This window comes from Mercenaria mercenaria, chromosome 7 (assembly GCF_021730395.1).
Source record: "Mercenaria mercenaria strain notata chromosome 7, MADL_Memer_1, whole genome shotgun sequence".
NCBI classification, from domain to species: domain Eukaryota; kingdom Metazoa; phylum Mollusca; class Bivalvia; order Venerida; family Veneridae; genus Mercenaria; species Mercenaria mercenaria.
In genome coordinates, this window is record NC_069367.1 from 29,183,879 (window position 1) to 29,202,373 (window position 18,495).

General features: G+C 34.0%; 1 protein-coding gene across 2 annotated transcripts; it reads left to right on the forward strand.

Moving 5' to 3' along the window:
* The first annotated feature begins 9,846 nt into the window (after positions 1–9,846).
* Positions 9,847–16,854, forward strand: LOC128558480 (scavenger receptor class F member 1-like). 2 transcript variants are annotated; one of them, XM_053547918.1, is made up of 4 exons: positions 9,847–9,984; positions 12,730–12,873; positions 15,225–15,298; positions 15,770–16,854. In XM_053547918.1, the coding sequence occupies exons 1-4, from the start codon at positions 9,936–9,938 to the stop codon at positions 15,785–15,787; spliced, it is 285 nt and encodes a 94-aa protein (XP_053403893.1). In that variant the 5' UTR covers positions 9,847–9,935; the 3' UTR covers positions 15,788–16,854. The 2 variants fall into 2 exon arrangements, with proteins under 2 accessions (XP_053403893.1, XP_053403892.1); XM_053547917.1 differs by lacking the exons at positions 15,225–15,298; positions 15,770–16,854 and having other exon boundaries at positions 12,730–13,769.
* Positions 16,855–18,495: the final 1,641 nt, after the last annotated feature.

The window sequence follows — 18,495 nt, forward strand, 5'->3', positions numbered from 1 at the left end:
GAAAATAACAGATGTAGCTCTTGCAACAGAAATACTGTACTATGTTCTTCATGTTTAAGTGGATATTGGGGAAATGTTTGTGAGAAAGGTTTTAATAAAATAGCTGCGATAAAGACACAGGAAAATGTTTGTCTTGCAAAGCCGGATTCTGGGGCACATTTTGTGAGAACAAATGCCTGTTAGGAGACAGATGTCTTTACAGCGGCAAATCCAACGGAATATGTGAAACATGCGTAGTCGTTTTTTGGGGAAGCGTGTGTGAACAGAATTGTCCTTCAAACTGTACAGGACACTGCGATAAAGAGAAAGGAACGTTTTTCTCTTGTATACCGGGTTTACGTGGTTTCAACTGTGATACTACATGTGAAAATGATAACTGCGAAACTTGCAAACGCTATGGTGACAGTCCTTCCTGTACAAAGTGCCGAACAGGATACTGGGGCCAAAGCTGCGATAGTGAGTGTAAGCCTGATCAATGCATTGAATGTCATATGGATGACGGACGCAGTACTCTTTGTGATGACGGATTTTAGGGGACGTCATGTCATTGAAGGTGCCACGAAGGGTGTAAATGCTGCAATAGCACTTTCGGTACTTGTTCTCAAGAACATTACTGCTTTGGAACAAATAGAATGTACAACACAGCAGGTATCCATTTTAGAATCGGCTGAATAAAACGTAGATCAAAACTACATAAAGTAATTATGTATCATTATAAACAATAAGAGAATTGATATCTGTGATACACGTGTGATGAAGGTAAATAAAATTCTGTTAAAAATATGCTCAACTGGTGAATGTAAAAATTGAAATTTCTTTCTTCATACGTGATGAATGACAAAATTGAAACTTCTTCAATACAAGTTTAGTATTAGTATGTATTCGTTAATATTGTAGGCCTCATGTTACTATTTACTGTGTTCTTTATTTTGATTGTCTAGTGGTACCTGCGCAAGCAAACAACACCTTGGTTACTGTTGGAATTGCATTAATTGGCTGTTCTGTAGCAGTGCTTTTCGTAGCTATTGGCGCATCGTGCATTATGAGAAGGTAAGCAAAACTATCTTTACAGCTGCATCTACATATATCCTGAAAAATATAACCAAAATTGACAAGGAAGTGCTACATACTCAATGTTACCTTAGTCAAACACCAGTTGAGAACATCTAGGTTTTGATGATTTATTTGACGTTTTTGTATTGATTTAGTAATTACGTTTATTAGTTTAAGTTTGAGAACAAATATTGCTTGAAGCACTCACCGAATTTCAAAATGCTCCTTCAATATTTTGACAATCTTTTGCATAATACCAATGGTAAATATATTAAATTTCTCACATTTTTAAACAAATATATTTTAAGAGCATGATAAAACATGCAACAAATTTAAACCAACAAAGTTTCACTTTGAGAGGCATAACTATTCAGATGAATGTTTTATTTTTATTTTTAGCTCAGTGGTTTGCACACTGGCTTTCCAATCCTGAGGTCGGCGGTTCGATCCCCGGCAGCTACTCGGGAATTTTCAGAAACGCTTTTCAGTGTTTCCCACCCAACTAGAGGTGTACTGGTCAGGAACCCAGGCAATCCTTGCGTGTATCAGTGCTATACACTGAGCACGTTAAAGAACCAGGCTGTCTATTCGAAACGAGCTAGGCTAAGTTAGCCGGACAAGCCTGTATCTGATTTCTGATCTATCTGTCGTGGGGGCTTTGTCTCACTCTGTCCCTCTGGTCAGATCGCTCTGTGTCTGTGCTAGTAGAGGATGAATTATGCGCCCTTGTGTGGCTGCATTTTAACTATGTAAAGCGCCTTTGAACGTGAAATTGATCATGAAAAGGGCGCTATATAAATCTGGTATAATAATAATATAATAATAATAACTAGTAAATGTTGTTTGAAAGGAAACAGAGGTGTTGACATTTGGTCCTTGGGATATGGTTAAGCGGATTTTGTGGTTGTGTTAATCTATGAAATCAAATCCCAACGCTCACAAAAATTGAAACGGACAATTTGATGTCACCCCATAAAAATGCCGTTTCAGACAAAGAAAAAACAACAAAATTCCGTGCCCACGAAATTAAATTAAAATATTTCAGAGTATTGAGCATTAACTGATAAATATTCAAATACAAATTAAGATATAAACTTGTTTCCAAAATTTGAACGTATACAATTTGCAGGTTTGTAAATCCTATGTAGATCTTTATTTATTATACTTTTTTGACTAAGTCTTTTGGATTGAGGTAATAAAATGTTTCGATACCATAACATTATTGATCAAAGATGAACAAGGTACTAACGACAAATGTTTTAGATATGTGAATATATTGCCAAACGTCTCTGGGAGGGGAGGGGTTGCGGGGTCGTTAGAAGTTTAGTTAATTTAAAGGACAGATTTTGTAGTGCTTTTCAAACGGCACTAATTACGTCTAATCGGTCAAAGATTTAGGATGCTTATTACCTTGATTTATTGGCATAGGGATACCCTGCAAACTTGTCCCTTTAACTGTGATGACAAAAATGGAAAGTAATGCATGTATTTCAAGGTGTCTAGCTTCTCTTCCATTCGAAGATAACATCTGCTTTCTGAAAAGAATGGTTTATTACAGAAGACTACAGATTGCATGATATTATTGTGTAAAAGGGTATTGCATTACTGAAGTTATAGACAGTACACACGAGGTGTGAAATTCCTTGTGCTATATATTAAATGTCTCAACATTGCCTTTGCTAATATTTTAATACGCGCTCTAAATAGCTACCAGAGACATGAATTATTTACAGCAAAATCTAGGTCTGTTATATATTATAGCTCTAAAATAATCAATTTCTAATCCATCTAAATTTAAAAATGAAAATACGGCATTTCAATAAATCCTGATTTATCTATAGACGACTGCAGACAGTGTCGTGTTTATTTGTAAATACCTATTGAAATATTGATGTCATAGAAAATATAACTGCCTAGTTTAAAGCGGTGAAAACACACCAGAAAGTCGTTCTATTGCATTGTTTTGCTGCAGTCAAGTTTTGTAAAACATGCAATATCAAACTACAACTGCCTAGTTTAACACGGTGAACACCAGAAAGTCGTTCTATTGCGTTGTTATGCTTCAGTCAATTATTGTAAAACATGCGATATCAAAGTATAACTGCCTAGTTTAACATGGTGAACACCAGAATGTCGTTCTATTGCGTTGTTATGCTGCAGTCAAGTATTGTATAACATGTGATATCAAACTGTAACTGCCTAGTGTAACATAGTGAACACCAGAAAGTTGTTCTATTGCGTTGCTTTGCTGCAGACAAGTTTTGTAAAACGTGCGATATCAACCATACAACAATTTCTTCTTTTTTCACAGCCGAAGCAAACAGAAGGCTGGTGCAACTACATCAGAAGAAAACAACATTGTTAAACAGAGTGTTTTGTATACAGGTACGGCTTATTACTTTGCTGCTCTTTCCTGAAGAAAGGATACATTGCATCATAGTTTTGATACATTTTATGATTGACACTGACCAGTCCTAATTTACAATGTTTCAGCGATTTAAGAAAAGATTCAATGACTCTGCATTGATCAAAATATCTTTTTAAGCCAAGTGTTTTTAATAGTATATTATTATGCTTTCTCGTTGTATAAATTCTTATACGTTTATAAAAATGATAATTTGAATATCAATTTTGTTCTTAACTTTTATTAGTGGATCGTAAGGGAAACGGCAAAGTTGAGGTACCGTCGCTTCAAGCTACAGAAAAGAATCGCACATATGAGACTCTGGAAATAAACAAACCGTTTGATAAAGAGAACTATGCTGATGTCCTCCATAAAGATGTGTTGTACGAAAATACATCTGTCTGATAAGAAACCATTACCTTTCGTCATTTTCAGAAAATAAAAATAAATATGTTTTGAAAATGATCATGAAAATAAGTATCATAAAAACAACATTGGTTTCAAATTGAAAGGCTTTGTTCACATTCGTGTTTAGTAACTGTGTGTATATAATTCAATGTATAATAATTCGAGCATCTTGTTTGGTTTTTGTTTCCACCCATTTCTTTTGCACATGCATCTTGGAATATGATTTTTATATTGGGCGACAAAACATTTTTGACCAAGAGTATTGACAGATCCAAAAAATATTTACATTCAAAACACTTGTTGATGAAACGATAAAGTTCGATTACATCTATACGATTTTATTGATTAAACTGTCCTAAGAGACGGTCGATTGAACGCAATATTGTATTGATGGCACGCCGTCATATGAGATAAATCCATTTTAGGGGACGTTTAATGACTTCATAATCAATTAAAAACGCTTTTCATGACAATGAAATTAAAATCAAAATATATTTTAATTTTCTGTTGGTATGAATACAATATGTGTATTAAAAGTATGTCCATAGAAAACGAAGATCAACAGAAACCCATTTCAGATCAGATCAGACATCTTGTATTTAAACTCCTGCAAATGTCGTTCTCTTGTATAAATATTGTAAATATGTTTATAATGAATAAATACATATCCTTCTTCAATTTTTAATATGCAATCGAATTTCATATAATCTTATCTACCTTTATCACCCTTTACTTTGCCTAATTTCTATTAATAATTGTATATGAATCTTTTTCGTGCGAGAATGAACCCACACCCCTCTCTTTCCCTTACCACTCCCCATCTATCTATACTTTGCATAAGATTTAAATGTACGTGCTGGATTTTTAAAGCATCCCGTCTGTAATATTTTTCCGTTACAGCTTCTTTTTGTTGTGGGCCTACTTTGCAAATACGTAGCTCTGAGGCTATGTTTTTAGTGCTTTGTGCTTCCGAGAAATCTACCCTTAGCTATTATCTTTTGCTTTATTTCCAAAAATTACCGACAAGATCACTCCTGGTTGATCCACCTTTTTCACTAGCAAAGTGTTTTCTTGATTGCTTCTTAAACATAAGATAGTGCCATTAATATTTAATTCAGAGGGTAGTAATAGTTACTTTTTATATGTGTTTCTAATATTCTAGAAGTTTTCGTTGAAACACTGATAAAGGTATTTACATTAAATACCCAAAGGGTATCTTATTTTGCATAAAAACAACATAATCACTGTAAACCTAGAAATGGTTTTGCGCTTCTTAAGTTAAAGACTTTCGCGGTCCGTGTGTATCCGCGAAGTTTTATAGTCGTAAAACATCAAACTACCGTAAAACTGAGAAAGTTTGTAATTTTCATCGGTAGTCAAAGTAGTTAATCTCAAAGAAAGTAGGAGCACACGTATCCTTAAAATTTCAATAAAATGCACTGTTTCAATTTTAATAATTTTTTCACATACTAAACTCAGTATGCATTGATTTGTGATTACCGGCGATAAAATATGAAACGTAATTTTCGCTCACAAATGTGTTAAGGATCTTATTTGTCCTTATTATTTCCAGTGTTATTTACCGACGACTATTTGTTACGTGCGTAGGATATTGAGTTTCCGATGTATATCCGCAAATCTTTGAATCCGCTAAATCTCCCGTTGTCTTAAAAACGCGAAATATAGCGTTCGCGAACGTTTCTAGCCTTACAATTTATAAATGTATCTGAAAATTTTAGATTTTAACAACATTATAATGCTTCGATTTTTTATGGGGGTGGGGGGGGGTGGGGGGGGGGACCAATGTACATCTATATTACATTTGGTTGGTTGGAAACTGCGATAGGAGAATCCAAACGAAAAGGTTTTAGTTATGCAACTTTGATTTTTTGTTTCATTTTCAATCTTAAATGCATTGAAAAGATACCTGTAAAATTGCAAAACTCTTGTCAGGAAATACAGAACATAGGTTGAAATAGCTTGATTTGATATTAACAATTATTTATATATATTTTTAAAAACGAACTCTTAATTTTGAACTTTGTTTTCACTGTAGAAAATGTACATACATACAAATATAAATAAAATGTGAAAACAGAAATTCACTGATTTCTTCCTTTTTTTTCTCCTGACTGCTTTTGTTCGAGTTAATGAAATTATTCAAACTCTCGAGACCTGTGTGTGTGTGTGTTTGGGTTTTCTTGAGACCTAGTTTACGTGTAAAGTTGTTTATACAAGGGAAAATAAACAACAGTTAAAGTAATTAATTTTTAGCTCAGTTTCAAAATTGGCCAACTGCGTTGTCATCTTTTGAAAATGGGTTCCAATTCTCTGTATTGTAGCCTTGCCGTCAGAATAATTTTCAATAATTTCTCTTTTCTTTTATTATTTTATTATCATATAAATAGCAAGTGACTGTACACCTGAAGAAAGGGCACACACGAAGATGAAAAATGGTGTATAGTCTCAGACGCCAAATAACTCATTAACGTAATCAAGTAATGCTTGTGTAAAACTTACTCAAACATACCGATGAATAATCTTACTTATGAATTGATTAAGAAACCTATCTAGTTTTTAAATAAGTACAGCTAGTTCTATGTAGACAGATCTATAGCTTGTTTGAAAAAACAGATACTCATCAAAACAGTTTTAGAGCCAGCAAATATATAGAAGAACCAAGGTGGATAAATAATAAAAGCAGTGTTAGAATATAAAGTTATTGATTATTTACAAATATGCTCATTTGTGTTAGTGCGCGCACCATTTCAAATTAAAAAACAAACGGTTTTTATATTATTTTAACAATGAAATATATATATGTACCTAGCTTATGACTGCATGTTTTTTTTTATCATTTCTTTAAAAATGTTTTATCCACTTCTCAGCCCCGATAGAGATGTGCACTACCTGTTACAGCTGTCATACCGATATATATCTTGTTTTGATAGTCTTAATTTTGTTTAGATTTTGTCAGTGAATTCATCAAGTAAGTCCTCTAAATCAAGATCACTGGTCTATAAGTTCTCCTGTGCCACAGGCCAGAGCTTTATTACTGATGAAATAACTTTATATCTAATTTCGCGTGCAACAAATCTCTGGAAATCGGAAAACGTCCATGTAAGAATGCTACAGAACATATTTGGTACAAATCAATTCAAAAGTTCTTCAGAAGGATTGTTTAAAGGTATTTTTTTTATAGTTTTAGTGTAGTCCTCAACCGAAACCATGCCAATAAACTTAGAGTAAGGTCCATGTTATAGAACAAGTTTTATAAAGGTCAATCTAGCAGTTTATGAAAGGAAATCGTTTATATGCGAAACAATTTCATATGAGAAAAGGCAATGCAGTGTTACTTTACATAAAGTTTTCTTCATGAGAATAAGCTTAAAGTTTTTTTTTTCTTTTTCTAAACTCTTGTGACCCCTGAAAAAGGCCAATTGGAACACCTTTTACAAGCTTGAGAGATACTACAGACAAAGTTTGGTGATGATTCATATAAAGAAGTTGTTTAAAAGTTTTGTGTTCAACTTTTAGCTCTGACTGTCCCTTAAAATAACTAAACGAAACCATTTGAACAAACTAATAACTCCATACAAGGAGGCCACAGACCAAGAGGGTGAAAAACCATAAACTTGATCATGAGAATAAGTTGTTTAAAGGGATTGTTCTATTTTTAGCTTGATTTGCCACAAGTCAGGTTTGGTGTAAATGTAATTCAAAGAAAAATGTGTTAATGAGTAAAATTGCTAACGCAGAAGAACAGAACATGTTAAAAATATTGATGCAGAATGATAGACGATGGACAACGGGCGACAATCGCAGGACGGCTGATGTTGGGCCTTCCATCTATTCTCAATGGTCTCCCTAAACAAAGTTCAGGTGAGCTTAAATGGGCTAAGAATTGCAACAAATATCATGCAAGAGTTCACTCACTCGTTTATGTAAGCACGTTTGAGGGGAAGAACGCCTTTTTGGAGTTTCTGTCCAATAAATACAACCTGATATTTAGTTGAACGCAACACTTTCACCAAATTTTCTAAGTCAAACAGAACCTAAAATTAAATTTAATGAAGGGTGATCTAGTTTTAATATATAAGTAGGTTTGGTGATAAGAAATTTTTGTGAGATTCAGCTAAATCCGTGCAATGGTTACTGAGATACGGCCTTGAAGGCAAAACGTTAACCAAGATGTGACATCGTCGCCCGGGTATGTGGATTAGCTCTGACTATTCTTCGCAGAGTCATGCTAAAAAGCTCTAAATTGAAAGTTTTATACCTGGTTGTCATAAGGTAGTTCTGCACATTTTGATCAAAATTCCTTTTATAATGAATGTTATTAAACCCCAATTTTTCAAAACTTTACAATGTACATGTACTTCGGCAAATAGAAATAGAGGACCGTATGCTTGATATTGTGCTAGACCCGATTTGAAAAGATTTTTATCTGTTTAATCTTTACTAGATAGAAAGTAGTGGGTTTTTTTTCTGGTTTACCTGGTATGTTCAAACAGTCCTCTGCTAATGACGACATTTACCACGGTGCTGTGAAGGAGAGCCTTTAATACCTGCATTTAAATGCTATAAAGTTATTCAAACTGTAATGCATCAGGCAGAAGTAACTCTGCCTATAGTAGTAAGCACTTGAGCATCAATCTAAAGTATGTGTCATTAAAAGTACGAATAATAAAGATACCATCCGTAACCGAAAAGAATAAGCGTATTGAATTTTTGATAGTTTTTTTTTTTTCGTTAACATTTACGTTTGCATCAGTGTCCGACGAAAGGTTTGTTTGACGGAACGATGATTACTACTTTAGTCCTGTCCTAATTCTTAATTATATTGATTGGAATATGGGAGTCGAGTATTTCCTTTTATATCATTTATACTTATGAGATTTCCCAAGGCCATAATCACATTCCGCCTACGACATATTATATATTATTTTCCTAATAAACTAATATCTGACTGTCCATATTGCAAACGATCAATCAAGACGGAAGATTGTTAACATTTCGAAATGTAAAATAAAAACCAATATGTTAACTAATTTTTTTATCTTAATCAACTTTTATGATTACAATCCAATTATAACAGTGAAACCGTGAAATTTAAGATCGGCTTTATGTTAACATTACTCTATTATATAAGGAAATAGTTTTAGAACAAATTTATATACTTCAAAATTGGCCAATCGCAATGAGCAATATGTTATTTTCATAGTTATGAGTTATTTAAAGAGTGGGAATGGCAATTTCAAACGACCAGAACTCAGGTCAATATATCATTACCTTCCGCCATTCTTATCATGATCTCTCTTTTTAGAGAGAAAATATTTAATATTTAAACTGTTTTGTATTTTTTACTTAGTTCACTGTTTCAAATGCTTTTTAATGGTTATGGAGGCCGAAATGCGTACACATTCTCCTCTCCCCTATTTTCGCCAAAAAAGTCCTCTCTAATTGTTTTAATATTTCAACCAAAACTATCAAAACATTAGTAAACTGTACTAAAACATTAGTAAACTGTACTTAAACACAAGACAGTGCATCGTGTATTTATACAAATACTGACCAAATAATTTTGCGATTTGCTATCATAAAGCAAAATAGTCTGCCAATAAAACTTATAATTTGTAAGACGATGTTGGAAGCATAGTGAACAAAATTTTAGCAGACTCCGATAACTGAGGCTATTCAAGAGAGAAAATGTGTAACATATGTTCCACGTCCTCTAACTCAAGCTTAAGCGGGCAACACTTCAAACTAAAGTTTGTAACGTTAAAAGTACTGAATTTATCTGTTTGGATGAAAACCAAAACAATTATCCCCCGCATAAAATACTATACTAAATGCATAACAAGATCACATTTCAACAAAGCGTGGATCGCTGTATCCACAAAAAACTCAAAATTATAAATGTAAAGACACAGTTACAATCTAAACTTCCTAGTTGATATATTATTTATATTCGTTGAATGCATAATACCAGCAAAGCAAAACTTTTCTCTATTTATTACAGAGGTTTAATTAATTTATTTACATTAAGGACATAAAGTGACATCTAGAGATGGATAACAGAATAGTGCTTCTGTTTGCTGCAGTTGCAATTAATTTCGGTAAGTCGTTTCATTTTCTTGGATATAATAACAAGAGGGCCATGATGGCCCTATATCGCTCACCTGAGTACCATTGTTCTTAACGATAAGATCTCAGTGTGTTTTGTCATCGATCACATAGGCATACACATTAGATATCATCAGGATAAATATTTTCTTGTAACAGTCCCTTTGACCAATGGGTCACGTACTAGTCAGGGCCAAACTCCATACCAAGTTTGAGGGTCCCAGGCTCAAATGCTGCATTTTTTATACTTACACGACTATTCCTTATCCTGGCAGACTTAAATAACATTTAAAACCAATCTCATTAGATGCTGCTGAGGTATATTCATTTACATAAAAAAGGGAGGTAATTTGTCATAAATTCAGTAAAAAGTTATCTACCCTGATTGTCCGAGTCCATCTGATGGCATAAATGACATTTCATATCAGTATCTTCATTGGTTACTGAGATACACCCATTTTAATTTGAAACAAAGGGAGGTAATTTGAGATAAAATCAGTCCATGGTTATCTACCCTGATTGTCTCAGTCCAACTAATAACAATAATGAAATTTCAAATGAGTCCTATAAATACTTACTGAGATAAATCCATTTTTATTAAAACCAGGGTAAGTAATCATGAAATGGTATATGCATGTAGAAGATACATAGTACAAGCCTTTACAACAATATATTAGAAAAGTAAGTAAAAGTAGAAATTTCTTTCTACGGAAGACATAAATAACGTTTCAAACCAATCTCATTAGAAGCTGATAGGTATATTCATTTACATAAAATATAAAGGGAGGTGATTTGTTATAAATTAATATTATTATTTTATTATACCAGATTTATATAGCGCCCTTTTCATGATCAATTTCACGTTCAAAGGCGCTTTACATAACTCAAATGCAGCCACATATGCAGGGCGCATAATTCATCCTCTACTAGTATAGACACAGAGCGGCCTGACCAGAGGGACAGAGTGAGACAAAGCCCCCACGACAGAGAGATCAGAAATCAGATACAGGCTTATCCGGCTAACTTAGCTTAGCTCGTTGCGAATAGACAGCCTGGTTCTTTAACGTGCCCAGTTTATAGCACTGATACACGCAAGGATTGCCTGGGTTCCTGCCCAGTACACCTCTAGTTGAGTGGGAAACACTGAAAAGCGTTTCTGAAAATTCCCGAGTAGCTGCCGGGGATCGAACCCCAACCTCAGGATTGGAAGGCCAGTGTGCAAACCACTGAGCTATCCGTCCAGCTATTGGCTATTCAGTCAATATGTATCTTCACTGATTGTCCAAGTCTATCTGATGGCATAAATGAAATTTCAGATCAGTATTTTCATTAGTTACGCAGATATAACCATTTTAATTTTAAATAAAGGGAGGTAATTGGACGTAAAATCAGTCCATGGTTATCTACCCTGATTGTCTGAGTCCAACTAATGATAATTATGAAATTTCACATGAGTCCTACAAGTATTTACTGATATAAATCCATTTTGATTAAAATCAGTGGAGGTAATCAGTTATAAAAGAACTCCTGAACCTATGATTGGATCCGACAGATTCATCGTGGAATCCAAGATTTATTGCTGTTGAAGATAATTTGCAAGTTTGTATCAAATCAAACCCTAAATGAAGTCTCTATATGGCTGCAAAATAGCAAATTTTGGACTTTTAAGGGGCCATAACTCTGGAACCCATGATGGGATCTGGCCAGTTTTCGAAAGGAAGCAAGATATTATGCCAATACAAGTTGTGTGCAAGTTTGATAAAAGTTGATTGCAGGATGTTGTCTCTATCGTGTTCACAAGCAAAAAATAGCAAACTTTGGCCCTTTAAAGGCGCTCGCTACAGATTTTTCGGACGGGTCGATATTTACCATTATTTAGCAAAAATGAGAAGCCAGTTTTACGGCTACTTAAATTAGTATACTAAAAGCCTAACAGAACTAAAGGTACCAGAGCGGGAGACATCTAGTGCAGTCGCATAATAAAATTTTGGTACAAAACATGTATTTAGTGAAGTAAAACTCAGCTCTAGCATAAGTATATAACAGGTCACAGCAGTGCGATTTAGGTGTGATTTTGTAGTAAACATACCGGTATGTTAGAGGAAAACATCTCTCATGAAAATATATGACCACGGTTTTCTCTTGATTTTATGTACATTTATGATTATTCCTCAAAATGAGGTCAGGATTGAAATTGTTCTAGTTATTTATAGTAGCCAGCCTTTTGAAAACTGTCCTTTTTGTATACTTAGTATATTCACTACGTACATGTAATTACATATAATCTGAATTGAAGAAAACGTGTGCTTACATGTACAAAACATGTAACTAAACAATACGAGAAACATTCTAAAAATAATGACAATCGTGCGCTTCCGTAGAAGTTGAAAACACAAGAAACTCTGCCTGACCTGAGATCAATTACCAATGCGTTAGATGTGTCTGTAGATTGGGCAATATCGGAAATTGTATACTATAATAGCTAGTTTTCCTTTATTTTAAAGTACTACCCTTTCTTACCACAATATCATCAAATCATTCTTTATATTTGCATCATCTTTAGTTTATTTTTTTTCGAAACAGAGCAATCACATCTACTCGTTCTTATAGGGTAGCTAAGTTTTTAGAAGCTATGAAACAATTCACTGCTAGTATCACACGTTCTAGAGAAAACAATGCAAGTAAAGAAAAGGGTATTAAAATGGGATAATACCGACTGATTATTAGTTTCATTTTAGGTCATTTATTGGCAAGTCAAAACATGAACTGCGCACAAGGGTACTGGGGCACAGATTGCAAAAATGCATGTCCCGAAGGATGCTCGTCCGTTGGATGTGACAAAGCTGCTGGCTCTTGCTTTGGATGTGATTCAGGATATCACGGTAAATATTGTGATATTCCGTGTTCGGTTCATTGCCGATATGCATGTGACCGTTTCACTACGAAGTGCTCATCGTGTTACGCGGGGTGGTATGGAGATTCGTGCAATATACCATGTCATGGCAATTGTGCATCGTGTTCAAAAACTACAGGTGAGTGTTTGACATGTAGAAATGGCTGGTATGGGACCAACTGTAGCATACAGTGCTCCACAGAAGCAGGATGCTACAATGATTATTGTACAAAGTCTAACGGAGACTGTTCAAGGTGTAAAGTAGGCTGGTTTGGGTCAAAATGTGAAAATCAATGTTCAATCAACTGTTCTAGTGGCTGTCATAAGACTTCTGGTTACTGCTATTCTTGCAGCTCTGGATATTGGGGCTCTGACTGTTCAAAACGTTGCCCAAACTGTCATAATGGCTGTAGTAAAGTTAATGGCCATTGTAGTCTTTGCAGGTCTGGATTCTGGGGTTCAGACTGTTCAAATATATGCCAAGAGATTTGTGAAAGTTGTGATAAATCTAGTGGCACATGCTTGTTTTGTCCCGATGGTTTGTGGGGAAGTAACTGTTCGAAGACGTGTGAAACTAACAATTATAAAATGTGTGATATTAATACAGGCATTTGTAAAACATGTGAATCAGGCTTTTGGGGAACAGACTGCGACAACTTTTGCAATAATTGTAAAATGTGACATTTTCACAGGTGTATGTGAGACATGTCCAGCGGGATTTGCAGGAGAAAATTGTGATATAAAATGTGAGATTTCCACTTGTTCAAATTGGCTGTGTGAGAGGAAGTACGGATGTATATGTTCCAGTTGTGTAAACGGATTTTGGGGAACACTTTGTGAGAAACAATGCACGCTAAGTGGCAATTGTAACTATATAGGAATTAAAGTAGATAGAATAGTTTCGCTCTAAGTCCTCGATACACCCTCTTCTTTATTCTAATTTCATTCGGCACCTTCACAGACAGATAACACTTTGGTTATCGTTGGTATTGTCTTGATTGTTTGCTCTTTAGTTGTACTGTCTCTGGCGTTTGGTTTGATTTGCTACATAAAGCGGTAAGTAAGACGCAACCCTTCACTCCATATTTACTCCATAAATTGTAAACATCACAATGTTTCATACTTCATATAATTTAAACGGCACAATTTTACATAATCCATATAATTCAAAGAGCACACGGTTCATACTCTGTATAAAAACACAACGATGCAATCTTAACAGCACAACGGTGCATAGTCCATATAATCTAAAGAGCACAACGGAGCATAGACCATTATATCTTAACAGAAAAACAGAGCATAATAGATATAAATCAAACAACACAACGGTGCATATTTCATTAAATCTAAACAGTGTGTGTGACACGTGACATGATATCCCACCCAGTCAAATTAGACTGACACCGGGCTGACCAGTCCTAGAACTATCCTCTTAATGTCGAGCGCCAAGTGAGGAAGCTACTAGTACGTAACCATTGGTATGATGCTGCGACAGATCGAACCCACGACCACTAGGCTACCGAGTCGGTAAAATCTAAACAGACAAATATACAAACACATAATCTATACAACACACCGAGGCATACCCTTTATAATCAAAACAGAACAGCGGTATATATTTGATATAATCTTAATATAGGGATTGCTGTATGGTTTGCCAGTAATTAGACACTCTGCAAGATAATCAATTTAATTTAATGAAAATCTATGTAAATGCTTTTTTTGTTTCCACTATAGATGACTGCACATTGCATCAATACGTTTTGAATTACTGAAGTTGTAAATGGAAAGCGTGAAGTCAACTTCCTGTTGCTATCAATTAAACTGATATCTCGCATAATGAAAACTATGACAGACCAAAATGTGCTATATGCGTGAAATCATAATTTTAAATCATAATCTAAGGCTAACACGGAAATCTTATAGTATAGGTTTTACATCAAAGTTAGGAAACGTAACTTAGTTGCCTATTGCGACACTAACGTTTATAACTTGAACATGCAAGCAAACTCATTATTTTAAATGAGGCCATACGTCGCTTTTCACGGAATTGCTCTCACTTTATTATTAAAGGTTTCACCAATAAATCTCTTAATTTTATTTCGTAATTCGTTTGTAAATTCTGGGTTATGCGTAATCCGTGGAGGAGGGCTAGTGGACGTGGATAGTAGCTTGCTTTTCAACTGCCGTCCATGAACAGGACCAAGTCTGCTGCATTTTTATTTATGTCATGTTTTTAGGACCTGTGGTTTTCCACATTTTCTGTTTTGAAAATGTTCTCGTTTCAATTCTTTTAGATAATTGATGTATGAATTATAATGTGTTTCTTATTTTTTATAGTCGGAATAAGCAAACGACAGTCGCAACTGCATCCGAAAATAGAAATGTTGAACATCAGAGTTTTTCATATACAGGTATGATTAATAATCATTTTACTTTCCCAGTTGAACGAAACATATTTTACTTGACAGAGAACAATTATATAGTACTTCTTTGCAACATGTACATGCTACGTACATTCGATAAATATATTTCGTTCACAACGTTTCGAGTACCGTATTGGTAACAAACATACTTCGTTCCAACGTTTTGAGAGTACATTCGACGTGTCTGTATTGATTACAAATATATTTCGTTCCACCGTTTTGAGAGTACATTCGATGTGCCTGTACTGATTAGAAATATATTTCGTTCCAACGTTTTGAGTGTACATTCGATGTGTCTGTACTGATTACAAATATATTTCGTTCCAACATTTTGAGTGCACATCCAATATGTCCATATTGACAAATATACTCCGATGTAAATTATATTTAGTCGCATGATTTACACGTTTGTAAGAAATGAGAGATTAAATATCAAATCTTCTTTTTCCTTATGATTAGTGGATCGTTTATGATTAGTGGATCATAAGAGTAAGGCCAAATATGAGATACCATTGCTTTAAACCGGAAAAGACAACCGCACATAAATGGTTCAAGAAACAAACAAAGCATTTGAAGGAGAAGAAAATTATGACAGCGTCCACATGATAGACGAGATCTGCGAAATTTCTTTGGTCTCTGATAAGAAACAACTTTTAAAAAAGCACATCCAGATAAAAGAAAACGTAAGCTATGTAGTAACGACTAAGTTGAAAGTAAAATTCATTTTCCAAGTCTATTGTAATGATTATGTTATAATTAGACAAATATTAATTGTCCAACTAAATAATATGTGTGATAATATCAAAGGACAAATTCATTTTGCAAATGACAAAGTAAGTTTTAAATATTATTAAACTATTTTCTTATTGTTTCAGAACTCGTATATCGAGTATGTAGACTGATTTCGTTTGCAGAAATGTATCAGTCACTTTTGTAATTTTATATCATGTAAAGTTACATTCTGCTTAGATTACATTTTGAAAATTGACAATAATATTACTGCATAGTATCTGTGTAAACATGATATTTGTATGTGTTTTTAAATAATATTGTATGTTCGATTTACAATCAGTGTAGTGTGATATATTTCTCTTATTTTGAATGCAGATTGGTTTAAGAAATATCATATTCTACGTATTTTCAATTCATTTCTTTTCTACGATATAATATTACAATTTCAAATTCTCTAATCAAGAATTAATCATATATTCATATCAGTCACATATGTCTTACTTCTGTAATGAAATGGTCTTCCGTTTCATTTATATTTAATTTATTTGTCATAAATTCCCCTTGATTGGTTTAAGAAAGTATTATACTATACGATTATCTATTCTATTCTATTCTATTCTACTCTATTCTTTTCTACGGTATATAATATTACAATAATTGTTAATTGTCTTATCAAGAATAAACTTTATTTTTAAATGTTTGGAGATATTTCTAGGATTATTCAATAAGTAAATCACAGATTGAAAGCTTCTGGCAAAGACTTCCGTTTCTTTTTTGAAATGTTTATTAAATGTAACCATAATCAAGGGATAAAAGGTCAAATTCGAGCTGATGACTTACATGCAATTCTATTTCCTGTTCCGTTTATTTCACGATATTTTCAAATTTGGTTAAGGTACAGATGCATTATATATACATCTTTAAAGAAAATATTTTCGTATAAGAAATACTTATTTTGAATGGGTTGCGGATTGCAGCCTGTCTGTTAGTATGTGTTTAACTAAAACAAGTGTTTACCGTCAAGACACAATCTATTGATTAGTCGGCTTTTTCCGTAACAAGTTTTTGATATATATTAATAAAAGGTAATACTATCTATATTTCAAAACACTCTAACGAATTTTAGAAAAAATCTGTTTATATGGCTTAAATACCTAAAATATTCTTTAATCTTTTTAAAAAACGTCCACTTTGCATATCTGGCCTCCCTGTCCTCTGTTTGTCACTTACATCATCAAGTCCTTCTGAAAATCTTTTATGCCATTTAAACACTAAACTTCTTGAAACGTGAAATTTCCCTTTCTGCATTAATTTATGTGTATCCGTCGGTGTCATGTTTGCACTTACGCAAAACTTTATCACACTGCGCTGCTCATTGTGTAACGTTGCTGCCATAGCTGAATATTGTTTGCAATTTGTTTGATGCTAATAGAACGCGCTTCAATGCAGATGACGTTCAAAATAACCGCTGAACACGTTAAATGACGTCACATTTGATATGATACATTTTTCGCGCATTTTGCCACTTATGCAGACGACAATAGACAAGGTATACATATGCGTTTTTCTGAAAATAAGAAGTGCCGCGTGCAGGCGAGGTAGTGTTGCTATAGCAACGTTTTAGTATACTTGCAGTGATGCAAGGAGCGCCAAAAGTTGAAAATTGATTGTAGACTGACCAAATCAACACATTTGCGTTTTTTTGTAAGGGTAACGTTACACATTTTGTAATGCGCGTCTTGTCCACGGACTTTCTGAACACACCTCGTATATCATTAACATTTTCGAAAATGCATTTTTCCACGTTTGCCGCTGGAAATGATCGTTTAGTGAATTAACACATAAAAGAAAATCTTTTGGACAAAACCGTTGATGTTTGACTCCTGGAATGCTATGGCGAGGAAATATAAACTAAGATTCTTATATTCCTTTGCAAAAACGGCTTCACCTTCCTTTTGAATAGTCGGCTCATTTATCAGTCAACATGTTCTATATTTAAAAGATCTGAAATAAAAATTATAATTTCACTGCTATCAATAAACTTTAAATAAACATCCTGTGTAAGAAGCATTATACATTAGACATATCTTCTGTACAAAAATAAAATAAATAAACGTGCAACTGATTTGGGGTAAAACAACTTTTCCAGACAGTCTGTCCTCAGACTGTCTACTTACAAGCGGCACAAACAATGAATGATAGCAAATGGATTTTTGCAGAAGAAAGTTTTCTTCTGGATATCAGTTTATGTCCAAACGTGGCATAGTTTACCATTTACTAAACGGTTGAAGAACAACATTCAGTTGCCATTTACTTGAATGCTGTAAGACAACCCTCATAAGTAACTTTGCCGAGAAATGTTTGTTATCACATACAGCTTACATGTACGACATACCTTCATAATTAGTTACTCGCTGGTCGTATTGCAAAAGATGCGTGTGCAAAATTCGAAG

Excerpts from the sequence above, each read along its gene's own strand:
- LOC128558480 (XM_053547917.1), top strand. The coding sequence starts at position 9,936 with ATGGATAACAGAATAGTGCTTCTGTTTGCTGCAGTTGCAATTAATTTC. Across the intron at positions 9,985-12,729 it reads TGCAGTTGCAATTAATTTCG|GTCATTTATTGGCAAGTCAA; the intron begins GTAAGTCGTTTC and ends GTTTCATTTTAG.